The sequence below is a fragment of the Lonchura striata genome, chromosome 11 (genome assembly GCF_046129695.1).
Source record: "Lonchura striata isolate bLonStr1 chromosome 11, bLonStr1.mat, whole genome shotgun sequence".
NCBI classification, from domain to species: Eukaryota; Metazoa; Chordata; class Aves; order Passeriformes; family Estrildidae; genus Lonchura; species Lonchura striata.
The window spans coordinates 4,040,558-4,060,313 of record NC_134613.1 but is presented as its reverse complement, the minus strand read 5'-3'; the positions used below and the strand labels follow the sequence as shown (position 1 = coordinate 4,060,313).

At 39.2% G+C, this 19,756-nt stretch overlaps 1 protein-coding gene across 5 annotated transcripts in view; it reads left to right on the top strand.

Moving 5' to 3' along the window:
* HERC1 (HECT and RLD domain containing E3 ubiquitin protein ligase family member 1) overlaps nucleotides 1-18,844 on the top strand; it is an 84,078-nt gene extending 65,234 nt beyond the window's left edge. For 4 of the 5 annotated variants that reach the window (XM_021548303.3, XM_021548304.3, XM_021548307.3 and 1 more), the window contains exons 53-78: nucleotides 764-891; nucleotides 1,463-1,663; nucleotides 2,501-2,631; nucleotides 3,555-3,754; nucleotides 4,233-4,347; nucleotides 4,887-5,033; nucleotides 5,575-5,676; nucleotides 5,818-5,991; nucleotides 6,296-6,589; nucleotides 7,576-7,641; nucleotides 7,762-7,887; nucleotides 8,305-8,443; nucleotides 8,909-9,090; nucleotides 9,683-9,838; nucleotides 10,341-10,463; nucleotides 11,036-11,138; nucleotides 12,135-12,304; nucleotides 13,584-13,722; nucleotides 14,013-14,182; nucleotides 14,418-14,587; nucleotides 14,761-14,926; nucleotides 15,223-15,299; nucleotides 15,721-15,973; nucleotides 16,203-16,355; nucleotides 17,066-17,371; nucleotides 18,188-18,844. In XM_021548303.3, the coding sequence (XP_021403978.2) occupies nucleotides 764-891; nucleotides 1,463-1,663; nucleotides 2,501-2,631; nucleotides 3,555-3,754; nucleotides 4,233-4,347; nucleotides 4,887-5,033; nucleotides 5,575-5,676; nucleotides 5,818-5,991; nucleotides 6,296-6,589; nucleotides 7,576-7,641; nucleotides 7,762-7,887; nucleotides 8,305-8,443; nucleotides 8,909-9,090; nucleotides 9,683-9,838; nucleotides 10,341-10,463; nucleotides 11,036-11,138; nucleotides 12,135-12,304; nucleotides 13,584-13,722; nucleotides 14,013-14,182; nucleotides 14,418-14,587; nucleotides 14,761-14,926; nucleotides 15,223-15,299; nucleotides 15,721-15,973; nucleotides 16,203-16,355; nucleotides 17,066-17,371; nucleotides 18,188-18,373 (4,177 nt within the window). In that variant the 3' untranslated portion in view covers nucleotides 18,374-18,844. Of the gene's footprint in view, nucleotides 1-763; nucleotides 892-1,462; nucleotides 1,664-2,500; nucleotides 2,632-3,554; nucleotides 3,755-4,232; nucleotides 4,348-4,886; nucleotides 5,034-5,574; nucleotides 5,677-5,817; nucleotides 5,992-6,295; nucleotides 6,590-7,575; nucleotides 7,642-7,761; nucleotides 7,888-8,304; nucleotides 8,444-8,908; nucleotides 9,091-9,682; nucleotides 9,839-10,340; nucleotides 10,464-11,035; nucleotides 11,139-12,134; nucleotides 12,305-13,583; nucleotides 13,723-14,012; nucleotides 14,183-14,417; nucleotides 14,588-14,760; nucleotides 14,927-15,222; nucleotides 15,300-15,720; nucleotides 15,974-16,202; nucleotides 16,356-17,065; nucleotides 17,372-18,187 lie in introns of those variants that run through there. The other variant, XM_077785823.1, reaches the window with a different exon arrangement.
* Nucleotides 18,845-19,756: the final 912 nt, after the last annotated feature.

Here is a 19,756-nt window from a genome sequence, read left to right as displayed (position 1 = left end):
TGAGTGTCTTGGAAGTACTTTTTTTGTCATTTGGGTGTGTCCAGAAAAGAAGAAAGCAAAAGGAAGGATTAAAATCTAATTCTTTAGTGAAGCGTAGTTGAACTTGAAAGAATGAAGAAGCAATAGTGAACTACTAGGTTATTTTGTGACAATTTTTTAGTAGTTGGCTTAGTTCTTTAGTTCGTAGTTTGCTTGCTGGTGTTAGATGTGGCCTTAAAAGAAACAAGCAAAATGATATAACAGTATTATATTCTTCATTGTTCTGGTACTAAAAGCAGTAAACAAATGTAGCTCTTGTATGTGAGCCTGAGGGCAATAAAGGTATCTTCACCCCTTTTACAGTTAGGCAAAGCAGACTTTAAAATGGAGTTTTAGAATAGTGTAACAAGATTGTAACAGGAGGAAGAGTTTAAAGTAGAATTGATAGTAAGATGTGCCTCTTTTATTTCTGTCCACGCTATTGTTTCATTTCGTGACTTCCCAGAAAATTTTGCCTTGCTGAAGATGTTAAATTTGAGATTAAATAGGTAAAGTGTTTCCGTTTGAAAATTAATTTGAAATTTCTGGAAAATAAGTAGTATCTCATTCTGTAATTTGAAGTGGTTTTAGAGGGAAACGTAGTACTGTGAGCAAAAAATGTTTTATGTAAATCCGTTGCAATGGCAGGACTTGAGGTTTGAACTCAGATATTTTATGAGTATTAGGTTTTCCTGTGTGCTTAAAGAAAATAGCCTCTTAATTTCATTTGTTTATTCTGTTACAGAGAGGGTGACTTTGAAGAAGGTCTGGGGTCACCCAGTGACCTTAGTTTATCTCTTATCTGTTGGAGCATCAGTGGCAAGTACCTGGCTGGAGCTACAGAAAAGATGGTGAACATCTGGCAAGTCAATGGTACGTCCTGAGCCACCTGTGGGCGCTTCGTGGTCCAGCATACAGAAGTATGGGGAGCTGCCAAGTCACCGCATGTTTGTTTACTGTCCAGTTTAAATCCCTGCCATCTCCCACAGTCTCTTGTGAACATGTTTAGTTTGAGAAAGGCACTAACCCCAAGTGGATGTGTGATACACATCTTTGAGAGGAAGATTTTTAATCCCTGTAGTTTGTAAACCTCATTCTGTTGCTTTGGACTTAAAAAAGTCACCAGTTACTATGCCTATGGTAATACATAGTCCCCAATAAAAGTATAAATTTACTGGGTACTGAAGAATTCAGCTTCCTTCCTTAACAAAACTACCTAAGTTGAATGATAATTGAGATTTGTTGCCTAGATTTTGTGTCTGCATAGATTAGTGAACCATTGCTTTATATTCTTGTAATTTAAGTGAATTTGTAGCTCTCAATGAGATCTCTTGATTTTTTTTTTTTTTCCCCCATGGGAAAAAAATACTTTCCCATGGAAGTATTATTGTTTTCTTTTCTTTATGAAGATGAAGTAGTTTTAACAGACTTTTTGATCTCCTAGGAGGAAAAGGCTTATTAGATCTTCAGTCACACTGGGTATCTGCTCTAGCCTGGCCAGAAGAAGGGCCACCTGCAGCATGGACAGGAGATGCTCCAGAACTGTTGTTAATTGGGCGCATGGATGGATCTCTGGCTCTTATTGAAGTTGTGGATATTTCAGCCATGCACCGGCTGGAACTGGAACACTGCTACAGAAAGGATGGTAAGAGACTGCATCAGTATTTGAAATTAAAATTGTGAACACACTCCCACTTTTTATTAAGGATGTATATAACAGTTTTTGGTTATTGTTCATGGGGTATGATTTCTGGTTCATGGGAGAAGACAAGTCTGTGGGATCTCTATCTGCACCCTGATTTCCCCACAGCAGAGACAGTGTGTAGTAATCTGGTAAAATTTTGCCATTCCTTGTGATTGTGGACAAACAGCAGAGATCCCTGGCAGTGTCTGCTCTGTCTGCAGATAGCCTGCACAGTGTCATCTGAATTCCTCAATGATTGTCAGTTTTCCTTTATAGCTTCAGTCCCAAAGGACATCAATAGCAGATTTTTGATGGTATAGTGTGGTTTTGCATCTGGCTTCTTCAGGAAGCCTACGGATAATTTTTGGCAGAATCAAGTGAAGCAATATCTAATTGCTAGGGGGAGGCAAGTTGTTTTCAGAGCATTTTTTAGAAGCCTATTTCTGATACATATATAAGATTCAGTCTACCCTTTTTCTTTTACCTGATATAGTTCTTTTCACTATGCCAGGAATATAAATTCAATTATTTTCATAAAAAGAAGAATGAGAAAATTAGTACAAAATAATCTCAGCAACTGTCATTAGTAACACTCAGTTTTATCTTTATCATATGAATTCAGGAAAATTTTCAGACCAGAATATGTTAAGTGACCTTGGTGATGGTGGACATTTGTTATGCACTTCATAGTTTAGACAACTGCACTGCAAGAACCTCTTTGGTAGGAGTGAAGTTCAGTTTAGTTTAATGAATGTTTATGTTTAATGTCTGTTTATAAATGTTTGTCTGTTCATGCAGTGTCTGTCACATGCCTGGCCTGGTTCAGTGAAGACAGACCATTTGCTGTTGGCTATTCAGATGGAAAATTGCTCCTAGGAACAAAGGAACCAACTGAAAAAGGAGGAGTCGTTCTCCTTGATGCACATAAGGTACAGCTGGTCTTTCTTAAACCAATGTAGACTTTTTGTAGGTAAAATCTGTTTAAGCTGTTCTCTCTATTTGAAAGCTATTTATAAAGACAAGTGCTAGTTATTTTAAAAATTCGCACCTATTTCTGATACACATTAACATAATGTACTCTAAAGGAGCAGTCTACCAAATGTAAAAAAAGAAAAGGAAAGATAAACTTGATACTTTTTTTGCTGTCAAACACTGTGAAGTATGTGTATATGACAGTGATGGAAGTGAATTAAGCACACAGCTGTGCATTGACTGGATTTAAAAGACTAATTGTTTTACTTGGTAAGAGTACTCATAATAAATTTTAATTTTGATTATGTCACATGTTTTTGTTTAGCTTCCTCTACAAAGCAAAAGGTGTTTTTCTAAATATGCAGTTGCAAAGGATTAGAACCTTTGCTTGGCCAGATTGTAATAATGAGTCATTAACAGTCCATTAATTATTTGTTAGGCTAAGAGTAGAATTCTTCAAATGTAGGTGTAGTAACAGTATCTTGATTGCTTCCAAGAGCTGCTCTGGTTGTGTGAAGCAAGGCAGTCCCACGCTGTGGCAATAAATCTGTACTTGCCTTCTTGCTATGGGCTGTCTTCCTTTCCTACCTCAGACTCAAAGCTACTTCTGGGGAATAATTATCGAGAAGGGTTTGCAGTAAAAAGAAAGCATCTTTTTCTATGTTTCCCAGTTTGTTTCTTTCAGCAAACTTTTTGAAGTCTTTTTAATTTGATAGTTCTGAAATGTAGCATTGACTTTATAATTGCAATTCACTATCTCTGATTTATATGAGAATAAAATACTTTTGTTATTAGTAATTAAAAGTTACATGAGCTCTGAATTTCCTTCTCATTACTGTGTTACTTCATACAAACTTTTCATTTTTTTTAAATCCAACAGGACACAGTTGTTAGTATGAAGTGGGATCCAACTGGTAAGATTCTACTGACCTGTGCCAAAGAGGAAACAGTGAAGCTCTGGGGCTGTTTGGGAGGGTGCTGGAGGCGTCTGCACTCCCTGTCTCACCCAGCCCTGGTGAATGGTATTGCCTGGTGTGCTCTGCCAGGGAAAGGACCCAAGGCCCAGCTTCTGTTAGCTACGTAAGTCATTGTTTTGTTGTTGTTTCTATAGTTCTTTTGCAGGTGTTTTCTACCTGTCTGTAGTGTCTGTAGCAAAGAAAAGCACTTGTTTTTTTTAAATACTATTCCTTCAGTAAGTCAGTTGTCATGAGATTCGCAAAGTTCCAGAATTCAAATAAAAAGAGTGACCCTGGTTGTGTTACCAGCTGTTTTCTCCATGACCTGTGGGTACTGGCCCTGCTTTGAATTTTTTTCTTGCTTCATCCAAATTTTTTTTCTGAGAATATGTTTTTAGTAGAAAAGGAAAAGCTACAGTATGTGAGGAATAGGAAAAATTGTATTTACCCATTTGAAGCAGGCATTTCTATTTTAGATTGATTGATGCAATGTGGTTTTATAGGAAGGTCATGAAGACTACTAATATATAAGTTAATACCAGACCCCTGATATTTTGTTAGTTAATATCTTTGTTTTTCTAATGTCACTCGACATGCTTTAGGGGATGCCACAATGGTTTGGTGTGTGTCTGGACTGTTCCCCAAGACATAATAATCACATTGCAGTCCAACTCAGCTTGCTCAGAAGCATGGTGGGAGCAAGAAACAAGTGCCAAGGTAAAAGGATGAAATTTGGTGTGTAAGAAATTCTCTTTGCTCATTGTGAAGTTGAAAGAAGAGAAGAATATGAATTACTTGAATCTTAACGTTTTCTGAGAGAAGAAATTTGCTAAAAAAGTTTCCATTGCATTTGTCTATGTGTAGGCATTTTCAGAACGGGAAATTGAAAAATTCATTTAAGATTAAGGCTGAAGATTATATTTCCGTCTGTTTTCTTTCCTTTAAAAGTTGATCAGTTTATCCTAAAATTTAGTGAGAGTTCAAAGCTTTTTATAGATAACGAGTGAAGATTATTTTTACCTACATAAATTGTAATGTGGTCTTTGATGTTGATGTCATTTTGTAAGGGGAGGAAAGCTGATAATGTTATCAGGTTATCTATAACATACTGTCATGGGCCTAGGTGTTCTTAAATTATTTAGTGGAACTTTGCCATCTGTGTGGTTGATCAGTATTTATTTCAGAATACAGATGTGTCATGCTACTCAATTTCCTGGAAGTAGTGCAGTGTTCCATAAGTGTGTGATTGCTTGCAGGATGGATACAGGAAGGCAGTGGAAGTGAAGTGTGTGTTCCAGCTGAGAGGACACATCACTCCTGTCCGCACTGTTGCTTTCAGTCCTGATGGGCTGGCATTGGTGTCTGGGGGCCTTGGTGGCCTCATGAATATCTGGTCTTTACGGGTAAGATTATCTTTGATATGGTTTGATTCTTATTCTTAGTAAGAGTATCTGAAATGGTCAAGGTCAGACCAGCTTCCACCCCACCACATGTTAGATATATTAGAGAAAGTGTGGTGTAAAATAATGTTATAACATCATAAATAATAAAGTATGACTTGAAATTGTACTTAGCGTTGAAGTACTTTATGGTTCAGTATTGATTGATTCTGTAGGATTGGTCATGTTAGTTAGGTTTTGTAGAACCAGCCAGTTTTGTTATAGTTAAGAAAAATATTCTCTTATGTTGAGGACTCTAATTTAAAGAGCTAGATATTGTGGATTATTAAGCACTTTTGAATCCTTAGTTACGTTACCTCCTCAATATGGTAAAAATTAGGGGTTTCTGCTCTTAGGTTAAGCAGTTCAGTTTTTAAGTAGTTTTTAAGTTTTAAGCTTTAAGTTTTTAAGCTTTGAAAGCTTGTGAGAGTATCATCCCTTAGGAATGCACTTGAACAGAACTGTAGCTCTTTTTTCACCTGACTCCAACCCCTTCTCTCACTAGGATGGTTCAGTATTGCAGAGTGTTGTGATAGGGTCTGGAGCTATCCAGACTGCAGTATGGATCCCTGAGGTTGGAGTTGCTGCCTGCTCTAACAGATCAAAGGTGAGACAGAAATGTTTGAACCTCTGTGTTTTCTGACCCCTATAGAAATCAAGATGGTTGGTGATAAATCAATGGAGCTGAATGATCCTGCTTAGTGAATTTTTAATTACTAACATGACTAATATGACTGCTGTTGAACAGGATGTGTTGGTGGTGAACTGCACCTCAGAGTGGATCTCTTCTAATCACGTGCTGGCGACATGCAGGACTGCGCTGAAGCAGCAGGGAGTTCTGGGCTTGAACATGGCTCCGTGCATGCGTGCATTCCTGGAGCGCTTGCCCATGATGCTGCAGGAGCAGTATGCCTATGAAAAGGTATGAGAAATGTGAATATTTCTTAGCATTCATGGCTGACATGAGTTCACTGTTTAGATCTCAGATGGTTTCAGTCTTTCACCAGAGAACTCAGAAGACTTTCCTGCATTCTACTTGAAATATGTTTCACTATTCTCAAAGCTATTAGTCTTCTAATTTGAAAATATTTAAAATATTAGAAAAACTTCAATTAAGCATGGAAGAAGGTACTGTTCTACAGGACTAGCTTTTAAGGGCTTGTATTTTGAAGTGATTGGTGTATGTTTCTAACTGGTGTGCCCTTTTCCTCCCTGTTGCCCTGCAGCCCCATGTGGTATGTGGGGACCAGCTGGTTCACAGTCCCTACATGCAGTGCTTGGCATCCCTGGCCGTGGGGCTGCACCTGGACCAGCTGCTCTGCAGCCCCCCTGTGCCACCTCACCACCAGAGCTGCGTACCTGACCCCTCTGCCTGGAACCCCACGGAATGGGCCTGGCTCGAGTGCTTCTCCACTACCATAAAAGCTGCTGAAGCCCTGGCCAAGGGAGCTCAGTTTCCAGAGTCCTTCACTGTCCCAGACCTGGAGCCTGTTCCAGAGGATGAGCTTACTCTCCTGATGGTAAAAGTTGATGTATTGTCTTAACAGCCAAGTGTGCTGTTACTCAGCACATGGTATGATGCAGTGAAATCTCTGAATTACAAACATATTTAGTAACAAAAGCACCAGCAATAAGTTTATTTTTTAATTAACTGGTTAGAATATTCTGTTAATATTGCTCTGTGTGTGTGCAATGAGTGCAAGTCAGTTGCACATTAAAATAGAAAACAACTCAAAACTGATGGTAATTTTCATATGTGATAGGAAGAAATGTAGAGCTTTGTAATGCTATTTTAAGAGTAATATTTTTGTAATATTCCCACACCTAGTGTCAATTTTATTCCTGACTTATGTTAACCAAACAAAAAATTTTTAATTAAGAATTTTTTAGAAGCAAGCTTATAACATTTCAAGCCAGTGTTTGCAGTTGAAATTTCAAAAAGCCCTATGCATCAGTAAGTAGAAAAAGATCACTTGACATTCGCCACCTCACACAGCCACCTGGATATCAGGCTAGCTCAGAGGCCCGAGGCTGTGAGGGGAGGAATATCAGGAGATGGCAAAGTTTTCCAAAGGAGGCTCTTACCCCGAAATACGTTGGTTCAGCTCTCTTTATTCTGTGGTGTCCAAGGGGAGAGCGGGGCAAAAGAGAACGAACAGGAAATGTCAGGGGGCTATATAGACTTTGGACAGGGTGGGCTTCCCTGGCTCTCCCCCAACCCCATTGGGGCAGGAAGGGGTCCAGGGTTATCTTGATCAGAGTCACAGAGTCCTGGGGAAGGGGTAATAGAATGCCCATGGACTCACTGTAACAATCACTTCATCATTAATTTAGTTTTTCTTTCATTGATTTGGATCGCAAGTTGTGGGTAACAGTCATTGCTAGTCTGCACACATTTTGTTTAGAATAATTTAAATACTGTTCTTAGGAAAATATATATTGTATAACAGAAAAATAATGTGCATCTCTTGAGCTGAACATGGTAAATATGGCTTTTGCTGTGTAGGATAACAGTAAATGGATCAATGGCATGGATGAACAGATCATGTCTTGGGCAACATCAAGGCCAGAGGTCAGTTAAATTGATGGTTTGGAGGGTTTGGGGTGTTTTGAGGGGTTTTTATTCTTTTGAAATGTGGCAAGTTGTTGAAAGTGCTCTTGTTCTAAAGCCTTCTTTCATGCTCTTCCCTAGGATTGGCACTTAGGAGGCAAATGTGACGTGTACCTGTGGGGAGCAGGAAGGCATGGACAGCTGGCAGAGGCTGGCAGAAATGTCATGATCCCAGTGGCAGCACCTTCATTCTCCCCAGCCCAGCAGGTGATCGCTTAGAACCAGTCATGATTTCATCGTTGCCATCTGTTGTTTGTACAGCTTGTCAAAATCCCTCGCTAAATGTCTTTTCAATTTGTTGTTTGAATTGACTTCAAGCATTTCAAAACATGGGTTTCACTAGAAAGGAGATCTTAAATTATTCAACAAGTTCAAGCCAAGAAGCCACTGAAATCTGGCAACACAGAATTATTTTATATGAGCACGGTTTTAAAATACCTGCACAACTTTCACATAATACATGTGGCAGTTATGCTTTCTGAAATAGCATTGACTCGATGGAATATTGTCTTGATATAATTGCAAAGAAAGCAAAAGGAAATAGTGCACTGTAATGCAAGTATTACAGCATTGCTGCATTTAGTATGTAATTTATTAACATTCCTTCATGTCTTTCTAAACTAGGTGGTTTGTGGTCAGAATTGTACTTTTGTCATCCAAGCCAATGGCACAGTTTTGGCTTGTGGTGAAGGGAGCTATGGACGACTGGGACAAGGAAATTCTGATGATCTTCATGTCTTAACTGTCATTTCAGCACTTCAAGGTAAAACTTATATTTGAGAGGAATCCAGTGATGCAGCATAAATAAGCATTTTGGTAGTTAGTGTAATTGCTTCTGCTGATGCTCTTCTGCAGATTTGCTCATTAAAATATTGTTGTTTCTAATTAAAAATTTGAACAAATAAGCAAGATCTTCATATTTCCTTAAGATTTAAACAGCAGTATGTTAAAATTGGTTAAATTTAAGAAGGCTTTGAGGAAAACTATCTGATCAAATGAGGAACACTTAATTTCAAAGCTAATGGCAGGGCAGAAGCACAAGTTCTCCATAAGAAAACAAAGGTTTTGTTCAAATTAAAAGTAAATTAATTGCTATAAAAAGAAGCCTTACTGCTATTTGTTCCTTTCTCCAGACCTAACTGGCTGCCACAAAGCACCCATGGATAAATGTATGTAAGAATTTGTTATATATGATGCTAAGCTTTGTTTTCTTGCTTGTCTTTGCCAGGCTTTGTTGTGACACAGCTGGTGACCTCCTGTGGGTCTGATGGACATTCCATGGCTTTGACAGAAAGTGGGGAAGTCTTCAGCTGGGGAGATGGGGACTATGGCAAGCTAGGCCACGGGAACAGCGACAGGCAGCGCAGGCCCAGGCAGATCGAGGCTCTGCAGGGAGAAGAAGTTGTGCAGGTTTCAAAATATTTCTATCTCCTTCCAGCTGCAGGCCTGGAAACTCAATGCTGTAGAACTTCATGAAAACAGGCAACTTCTTAATTCTCTAGGCTTCATGAACCATGGTGGTTGTTTCCAGTTAAAGGTTGTATTAATTGACAACTGGTACTGGAGAGGACTGAAAATAGACCATGGAAGAAAGGGATAATTTAAAGATTATCAAAATGCTGACATGATTTATAAGTTTCCCTTCCTCCTTGTCAGGTGACTTTGACCTACAAAACTGGTCACCAAGACCTCCTCCTAAGTACTAACAATGCACAAAAGCATATTTGATTTTGTCTGGAGGTTTCTTTATTAAAAAATTAGATAATCACACAGCAAATTCTTCACACAATTATCCTCCAGTCCCCCTCCATAACATTGCCACTGAAGAGAGTTAAGAGATGAGTTGCTGGAGAAATAGTTAATACTAAAATATCTGTATTTTAACTCTTTAAAAAGAAACATGGTTTAGGGTCAAGAAAGGTATTACATATGTACATATAATAGTCAATATAAACTTCCAAGTTTAAAATGTGTGTAAAAGTAATGCTTATTTTACTTTCAGATGTCATGTGGCTTCAAGCACTCAGCTGTGGTGACAGCAGATGGCAAACTTTTTACATTTGGAAATGGTGATTATGGTCGACTGGGGCTTGGAAATACTTCCAATAAGAAACTTCCAGAAAGAGTGACGGCACTGGAAGGTTACCAGATTGGCCAGGCACGGTTTATCTAAAATTAGCAATGTATCTTAGTTTAAAGTTTGTGTTTTTAATATATTTAAGTGTTCAATTGTGGTTTTTAACCTTGGCTTTTATTTTGATTATGATCGCAGAATTTGATAATGCATGATTTTTTAAATACTTACTTTGCTGAGTCTTTTGATCATCTTTGTGCAAAACTGTCTGTGTTTTTAACATTTAAAGATTTAGGCATTTTTAAGCATGACTTAAGGAATTTTTTGTATTTTTAAGCAGGGAATGTGTGTGCCATACTACTATCCTTTGCTTCTATGAGCTGAGATAAAGCAAGTGTTGATAAAATAGTGCTGTATTTTTCAGTCCTAAGGGTCTTTAAGGCACTTTAATAAACAGTGGAAGTTTTGATAGTTTTACAGGGATAGTTCATTTTTAAAACACAATTTTTCTTCTTTAAGGTAGTTGGTATGTTTGAGCTAGTAAGTCAGCAAAAGCAGTGGTAATAACATTATATCTCTCACCCAGGTTGCCTGTGGCCTCAATCACACTGTGGCTGTGTCAACAGATGGCTCAATGGTTTGGGCTTTTGGAGATGGAGATTATGGTAAACTTGGTTTGGGAAATTCCACTGCAAAGTCCTCACCACAGGTTAGAGTCCCAAGGAAATTATTCTTTGCATAAACTTTCAGTGCTCTTAAAGATGTTGCACAGTGTTGAGTGTGTGATTTCCAGATGTTATTAATTCCATGCTGTTAATGCACAATCTGGCACAAATAATTATGATGATACATTATGCTGAGCCTGGTACTCTGAAGAATTTTGTGTACTTCATAGTGACTGTGTCCCAGTAGTAGTACAGATAGTCAAAATCTGAGGCTTACCTTAGAGAAGAGAGATATCTTCCTTTGGAAACTGGGGAGAAGGTTGTTTACACACCCATCTACTTTTTCCCATGCCACTCCCCCTCACTCCCAGGAAAAAAAAAGTTATTTTGAATCATTGTACATAGAATAAGGTGTTCACTCCATTGAAAAAAAAAGTTTTGGTTTCCTGTACTAATTTCCAAGTGTTAATTAAAATAATCTTACAATGTGTGTGCTGCACAGTGGCAATAAAAAAATTCTTTTTTGGAAGCAGGAGTTACAGATTGAATTTGTGTTTGCTTTCTGTTTATATCCTTGTAATACTATAGCTTATTTTCCTTTCACTTTATCCCAAAGAAAGTGGATATTCTTTGTGGAATTGGAATAAAAAAAGTTGCCTGTGGAACTCAGTTCTCGGTTGCACTGACAAAAGATGGTCATGTGTATACTTTTGGCCAAGGTAAGACAAACTGCTCTTTTGACATTTCCATGTATAGGCTTGTGTAAATTGCAGGTGAAAAGGAAGAATATTAAGATGTATTTCTAAGACTGACCTAATGCTACTTTTTAGAAACATGTTGCGCTAATCTAAATTTTAAAACTTGAGCTATGCAATTTTAACGTACACCTGAAATCCAGATTTGTAGCTCTGTCTAGTTTGATCTCAGAACACCTTTCAATTTACTAATTTACTTTTTGAAGAGCATTTTCCTAAAAGTTCATTGAATTTCACACACATCCAAAAACACTGGGTCACTTCAAAGTTTACATTGTCTAATTAAGCGTACATACTTGCCCATGTTTAACAATCTGGGCAGGAAGATTTCTGCAGGCACTGAATGAAATATGCGGAAACTTCTGAAGTCAGTTAATTCATTTTTGTTATTGTCGCCCACATTCTTAAGATTTTCTAAAGCCTTCTAAGTTTACATTCTGTTAGAGAATTTTCTCACACAACTTTCTGTAAACAAACTATTGTTTTGCATTCCTTCATAGAGGTAGAAAAACATAATGTACTAGTAGTTTGTCCAATGTCTTTGGAGAGGTGGAACATTCACTCTCCAATCCACCGTCACCTTTGAAAAAGTATAAATGCTGGAGTCAAAAAAATAAACACTCTCTTTTTCACCTTACAAATAGTAGCTCGCATTGTGCTTTCACGTATCCTATAGCAACAGTTATAAACCCATGCATTTAGATCTAGAGGCCTTGGTTTAGTAGAATTTGGTCTTGTTTCTGACTGACCACGTACACAACAGCTTTAGCAATGGGAACAAGCACTGTAGGCAGCGCTAGTTTGCAGTGAACAGCCACACCCTTTGTCCATAAAGGGTTCCCCTTGTGTCCCAGTCCCAGGACTGTACAGATCTGCTGTTTGTCCCTTCCCTGCCTGTGCCTGCAATGAAATTTCCCCTGAATGCTGCTTGCTCCTGGAGTCTGGTGCTTGCCCTTGCAGATCGCCTGATTGGGCTTCCCGAGGGCCGGGCCCGCAACCACAACCGGCCACAGCAGGTGCCGCTGCTGGCCGGGGTCTTCATCGAGGACATCGCCGTTGGTGCTGAGCACACGCTGGCCCTGTCCTCCACAGGGGACGTCTATGCCTGGGGAAGCAACTCTGAAGGCCAGGTACATCCTGTTCTCTGCTCCTGGCCTCCGGGAGCCTCTTGCTGCCCTTTACAGCTGTGCTGGGCGTGGCTTCCCTTCGGTGGAAAAGAAAGCTTCGATTTTCCTTCCCTCCTTCACCCCTCAGCACAACTGTGTTTTAGGCGATTTCCATTATTTTCTTGTTTACTCTCTGTGCTCTTCCATGGTACCAGTTTGGGAAAGCACTTCAAACATGCTACCCAAATTACTCTAATTCAAGCTTTTTAAAAGAATTGCAGATTTTCTCCTAATTCTTAAGCTGTCATCTTTTCAACATAATAATATTTATGGTTGATGTCTGTCAGATTTTTGAACTCTTTAGATACTTTTCATAATGAAAATATAAATGAACCTCTTTAAAGGAGTGGTTTTTTTGAAGTCAGAAAAAATGTAGTAAATGAGAAATTCTCCTCCTTCACCACATGCATTACTCAGATTTTTCTACTGCAGGCTACAAATTTAAGAAAGAGTCTCTTGATGTATTAGCTACTGATGTCTCAGGAAGTTTGGCCAAACTTTATCCTGTGGTGATCTAAGATTGACTTTTTGAGAAGGTTTGTTGGGCAAGATGTTTGAAATCATTTTTGAGGAAATTTTTTGAGGTATTTTTTTCTCGATTACTTTTATTAGTGTTTTTTTTAATATGATACTTTGTATTTTTAAAAGAGGAAAAATAATGTAAAAATGTAGAGAAATTCATTCTGAAAGCTGTTCATATGATTTTCCTTGTGGTTCAAAATACTGGTTTTATAAGAAGTGGGGAAAAAAATACACTTTTGTGATAGGAAATTTTTAACTCAAAGAGTATGAAATTAGGATATTATATTAAACTCAGTGAAAAGTCACAACATCTTCAGTAAATGTTCTCTTTACATAAACTGTGTTTTTGTAAACCAGGATTTACACTGTAGAACAAAAATGCTGTTGAAATAGCACAGAGGAGCTGTAGGAGCTTTGCTGTCTATGTATGAGAGACTGCAATACAGGACTTAGCAGCATGGATCAGATCCTCAGTCTTGGAAAGATTTTTTGAGGAGTCTCCAACTGTTTTCAGGTGTCTTTGACACCCGGATCTGTTACTCTTGGTGGGTGCAGGTGCAGTATTTTGTCAAACATGAAAAGTGAAAATACATATATGGCAGATACTTTTTTTATCACAATATATGGTGTAAACAAATATGATTTTTTGATCATCTTCTCTGAATTCTTGCTTGGAGAGTTGTAGAAATACTATCAGTTGTTGATTGTTGCCTTTTGGCAGCTGGGGCTGGGCCACACCAACCACGTGCGGGAGCCCACACTGGTGACCGTGCTGCAGGGGAAGAACGTGCGGCAGATCTCGGCCGGCCGCTGCCACAGTGCAGCCTGGACGGCTCCACCTGTCCCCCCTCGAGCTCCGGGTGAGTAACTGAGCTTTTGTCTGGCCTTTTCTTTAGTCCTGGTGTCTCCTGGGCTGTGAGTGTGACAAGAATTTCTGAATATTCAGGACAAAATTGGGGTTTCTTATATCCATACCTTGTTTTGTTTAATATACAAATTCTCTTACCTCAGTTTGGCTTCTGTTGTGGTTTAACCACAGTAGGCAGCTGAGCACCATGGAAGCTACTGTGAGGAAAATCAGCTTCATCCAAGCCAAAGCAATACAGCTCCTCTTTCTCAAAGAAGTGCTTGGTTTCTCTATCTGTGGCAGGTGTTTCAGTGCCTTTGCAGCTTGGGTTACCTGATGGCATTCCACCCCAGTATGGAGCACTGAAAGAAGTGAGCATTCATACAGTGAGAGCAAGGCTGAGACTACTCTACCATTTCTCTGACCTCATGTACTCTTCATGGCGATTACTTAACCTCAGTCCCAATAACCAGGTAAAATTCCATTTGAAAAAAACTGGCTTGGCTGTATTGTTCTGCTAGTGTTTCTGACTAGATCTAGATAGGACTTAGTAACAGGCTCTGTAATTTTTTGATTAAAAAAAGTTAAAAATAAATAATTCCGTAATAAAGCAAACTTTTTGAAGGTATTGCTTTACTTTCTCACTTATGCTATCACTGCCAAGTCAATGTTCTGTTTTTTCTGGTCAATATTTGTGCTTTATTGCAGAACAGTACCTCTCATTACAATGCTGGAACGTGGGGGATAGTGCAGGGGCAGCTGAGGCCCTTGCTGGCTCCGCGGGTGTACACCCTGCCCATGGTGCGCTCCATAGGCAAAACCATGGTGCAGGGCAAGAACTACGGGCCCCAGATCACTGTGAAAAGGATCTCCACCAGGTCAGTGCTGCTCGCACAGGCCTTGGGTTACACCTCGTGTGCGTGCTGAGATTCATACATTGCCTTCTGTTCTGGCATTCTGAGCTCTCTCTGGACAGCTTTGTTGATTGAATGTCTCAGAGCCTTTACATGATTGTGAGTTATATTTGTGACTGTGTGTCTTTCCCCCAAAGGGGTCGGAAGTGCAAGCCCATTTTTGTCCAGATAGCAAGGCAAGTGGTAAAGCTGATTGCATCAGACCTTCGTTTACCCTCCCGTGCCTGGAAAGTGAAGCTGGTCGGAGAAGGAGCTGATGATGCAGGTGGAGTGTTTGATGACACCATTACAGAAATGTGTCAGGTATATCTGTGAATATTTTGGGAATGTGTAATAGGAATGTATCACAGTGCAGTCCCAGGAAAAAAAAACCTTGTTGCCTGACATAAAGACAGGTCTTGAAATAAACATGTCTTTACTACTTAAAATCATCCTACCATGTTTACCTTCTCTCAGTGTTTCATATGAATTTGTAAGGAGTAATCATCACCATAGTGAAATATTCTGTCTTGTAATGCTAAAATGTCTTAATAGTTCTGTCATAAGTTTGCTTTCCCTCTTTCTAAGAAGGCTTTTTTTTTTTTATGTTGATCTTTAAGGAACTGGAAACTGGAATAGTAGACCTGCTTATTCCTTCCCCAAATGCTACAGCTGAAGTAGGCTACAACAGGGATAGGTAAGTTGTACAGGATGTGCTTTTATTGCAGATGGGTGAAAATCCAAATCTTCCATTGACTTTTTTATACCAAATGATGAGACTTCATGATTGTCTCTAGTATACTTTTTCATTCAGGGTATGTTGGCACTTCTTTGTGGAGCCAGGGCATGGCTTTAATGTGGGTTTGCTGGATTGCTGATGGCAGAATTCAGAGTAGCATCAAGATGCCAGGCTTTGTGCTCAGGAGTTCTGCCTCCCTCAGGTTCCAATATTTTAACAGCTAAAGATAAATTGTTATCTTATTTGAATAAGTTTATTTGGACACTTGCTAATAAGTGTTCTGGCAGTTACTGTGCTGTGCTTACAAGTGTTTTTCCTTTTACTTTGAATGATGTAGCATAGAAGTAATACTCTTTTCACTGCTTCTTTGTCCTTTCAGATTTCTCTTTAACCCTTCAGCATGTTTAGATGAACATCTGATGCAGTTTAAGTTCTTGGGCATTCTCATGGGTGTAGCTATTCGTACAAAAAAGCCATTAGATCTTCATTTAGCTCCAATGGTTTGGAAGCAACTTTGTTGTATCCCACTCATCTTGGAGGATTTGGAGGAGGTAGATCTGCTCTATGTGCAGACCCTCAACAGCATTCTTCACATTGAAGACAGTGGGATTACTGAAGAAAATTTCCATGAGGTAAGATAAGAAAGTTAGTGCTTCTAGATTTATTCTGAAAGCAGTTACTATATCAGATTGACCTTCACATCAGTATTTCTATAATTTCAATCTCCATTCTTGAGATAACAAGCACTTGTGCATTTAGAATAGTCTGTGATCTTAGTACATGTAGTTCTGGATGACTTGTAGTAAAATGCTGTGCTTGAATCACTGGAGTGACTTATGGTTTTCCTGTTTTGTGTAACAGATGATTCCTTTAGATTCTTTTGTTGGCCAAAGTGCTGATGGTAAAATGGTTCCCATAATTCCTGGAGGGAACAGTATCCCACTTACCTTTTCAAACAGGAAAGAGTATGTGGAGAGGGCAATTGAGTACAGACTCCATGAAATGGACCGACAGGTAAGAACCTCGTTGTGACCTGCCCCTGTTGTTAGTGGGAACAGGGGGCAATTCGTGCATATTTCCATTACAGTTTATTCAGTACTAAGAAAAGCGTGGCTTTCTGCATCTTTCTTTGTCTCTGTATTTTTTCTTCCCCAGAAACTGTTTTGGCCTTTTTTTTAAATTTAGTCTTGTTTTTTTCTCAGTAATTGCTCAGTTGGCAAGAGAGTGTTAGAAGTCAAAGCTGGTCTTCCATTTAAGTAGCCCCACTTGAGAAAAAAACCTACAGTTTTGCATGCTGGGCACTCTGACTTGACATGTGAACAACACAGAGAAAACAGTTTCCTCATCAGAGATACCAAATCCCAGGTCTTGCAGAACAAGTATAGCATTCTCACCATACATGTGAATTGGAACAAAGTCTTATTTCTATTAACAGTTGCTTGGTTTAGCCATCATTATTTGTGCTGCCAACTTCTAATTTTTTTAAATAGTTCTGTGTTGGATTAGAAGATGTTCTTTAATGTGCAGTTACAATTAAAAATATCTGTAATATTCTCCAGGATTTTGAGAAACAATACAGTCCTTGCAGGGACTGCATGGTTGGAGGCTGTATTTGGAAGACATTGGTAATTCTGTCTCTCGATGCCATTTCTCAGCTTGGATAGTCCAGAAAGTGCCAGAGATCAGAGTTGCACTTCAAATGTCTCTCCTATTTTTGCCATTAGGTGGCTGCTGTCAGGGAAGGGATGTCTTGGATTGTGCCTGTTCCTTTGCTGTCCCTTCTGACTGCCAAGCAGTTGGAGCAGATGGTCTGTGGAATGCCAGAAATATCAGTTGAAGTTCTGAAGAAGGTTGTGCGATACAGAGAAGTTGATGAGCAGCATCAGCTGGTGCAGTGGTTCTGGCACACCCTGGAAGAATTTTCAAATGAGGAGAGAGTCCTTTTCATGAGGTTTGTGTCAGGAAGATCTCGACTGCCAGCCAACACAGCTGATATTTCTCAGCGATTCCAAATAATGAAGGTTGATAGGGTAAGACACTAGTATTAATATTATTTTATCATCATTATTTCCTCTCAAGTATAGTCCGTGCTTTGGCACCAGGAGGCAATTTCCATAACTGTAAATTTACAGAAAAAGTATGGGATGGGATATGCTCTAAGTTAAAAAACTCAGACATTTTGGTTGTATAGAAGGACATAGGCTGCATGAATTGCATCTTAATGTAGTTGTTGCAACTGGTGATTGGAGATAAAGACAAGAAACATTGTCTACTACAATTGTTCTAATCTCTTTTCATTTAGTAATTTTCTTTCTGTTTTTAATTTCGTGCAAGTGGCATCATATGATCACTAGTGAATTCTTAGTGTTTTAAAACCACTGCAATGAGTTTACAGTGTATTGTTTTACATGCAGGATGCATTAATTTGGGGTTTTGTGCAGTGAAAGCACATTCTCTGTGAACAACATGAACAAAAAACTTGACAAAATCTCAGCAAACAGGGGTTTGTCATATTTGGTTAGGTGTCTCTCAGATTACCTTATGCACACTGTGTAATTTGATCATTGGTATCTAGTAGCAGGCTTTTAAACAGCAGTGTGATCAACTTTTCAAAAGGCTGAATTCATTAGTGGGTTGTATTACTTGCAGAGTAGGCTACTGAGGTTTTGGATGTACTTAAGGGTGGAATAAATGCTGTAAACAAGGGAGGTCAGTCTGCTTCTTTAAAGGAATTTGAGATAGAATGTGAAAATGATAGAGTCAAGGAGCAATGAAATGTGGATATTGTTGCATTTTTAACTTCATTCACAACTTACCAATGTCCCACCTTTTATCTGTTTCCACAGCCTTACGACAGCTTGCCTACCTCACAGACTTGTTTCTTTCAACTGAGGCTCCCACCTTACTCCAGTCAAGTAATTATGGCAGAGCGTTTGCGCTATGCAATCAATAATTGCAGGTCTATAGACATGGACAATTACATGCTCTCCCGGAATGTGGACAATGCAGAGGGCTCAGACACAGATTATTAACATTCTGTGAACAGTCATCTTCCTTTTACTACAAGTAGTGCCCTAAGTCCAATTCATCATTGATATAATTTTACAGTAATCATAGATGTTTTAGGAGCATAAAACCAGATCTTAATAGATGGTGGCCACATTTCAGTTACTCTAAATGTAACAAAAAATTAGATGTTTTTATTTTTTTGTGATTGTAAAAAAGAAAAAAGGAAAAACAAAACAAAAAAGTATGATCGGTAAGTTTTTTCTCCTTTTTTGGTCACTTTTGATAAGTTTGCATGGAGACATTTTGGTGCATTTTTGTTGGGAATAGTACATTTGTAAACCTTCCCAGTGAACATGAAGAGTTGTACATTGTGTATAATTGTTCATTAGCCAGGACAGTTTTACATGAATATTCACATATTTATTTTGTCTTAATTTGAATTGCCTGTGCAGGGTTCCTTCTGCAGAGAAAAATAAAGCAAATTCAAGACTCAACTTCTTGTATGCATTTATGAACTGTGGTTGGTTTACTCAGGCTTCATACTTTTATATTTTGCCTCAGAAAATTATAGTCTTACAGTGTTGAGACAGGGTGTGACATTTGAAGCATCTTAAAATGTTCACCCTGCTGGACTGTGCTGTGTAGCCCCATGCTCTGCCTTCTCCTGGCCTAAGGCCCTGGCTGGTTGGATGTACTGCTGTTCATTCCTTGTACTACAATACAAGTTCATGCTGTGCTTGGTTCCTTCTTGCTTTTTGTTTAAACATTTTGCTCCTCCATAGTAGTTGTTGACAGTAAAAGCATGCTGCCGCCTTGATGCAGAAAACTTTAAATATTTTGAGCAAAATAATATTTTTAATGGACACATTGATATAGTTAATTCCTGCTCAGAGTACACAAAAATTAAAATGGAAAGGATGGTGTAACTGCGCACTGCGGTCACAGGGGCGACATTCTCCACCCAGTTCACTCCCCGGACCGGTGTGCAGTCTCGAGAGGGGCTGCCCCAGGATCTCTGCTGAGCTCCCCCGGCTGGCGCTGCGTACAGGGGCTCGCAGCTCCCTGCAGCGACGGCTGTGGTGTGGGAACACAGGGCAACGCAGTATGAGAAACCAAGGCAAAGGAATAGAGAGGGATCAGCTTTTGAGTTCCAAGGAAGTTTTATTCCCCAGAGGAGTCAGGGACAAGTGACAACAACTGGGGGCAAAAAGCTGCTTTTAAGGAGAAGCAGGAATAAGGGGAGGACACAACATTTTACCAATAGAAGGCATTAGGGGAGGGTTGCAGGGAAAGGGCTATCCAATAGAAGCCACCAGGGGGAAGGAGCAAACCCTGCACCCCAGTCTTGCTTCGAGGAAGGGATGAAGGACAGGGAACATTCCAGAAGGGAACAAAGGAGGTACAAG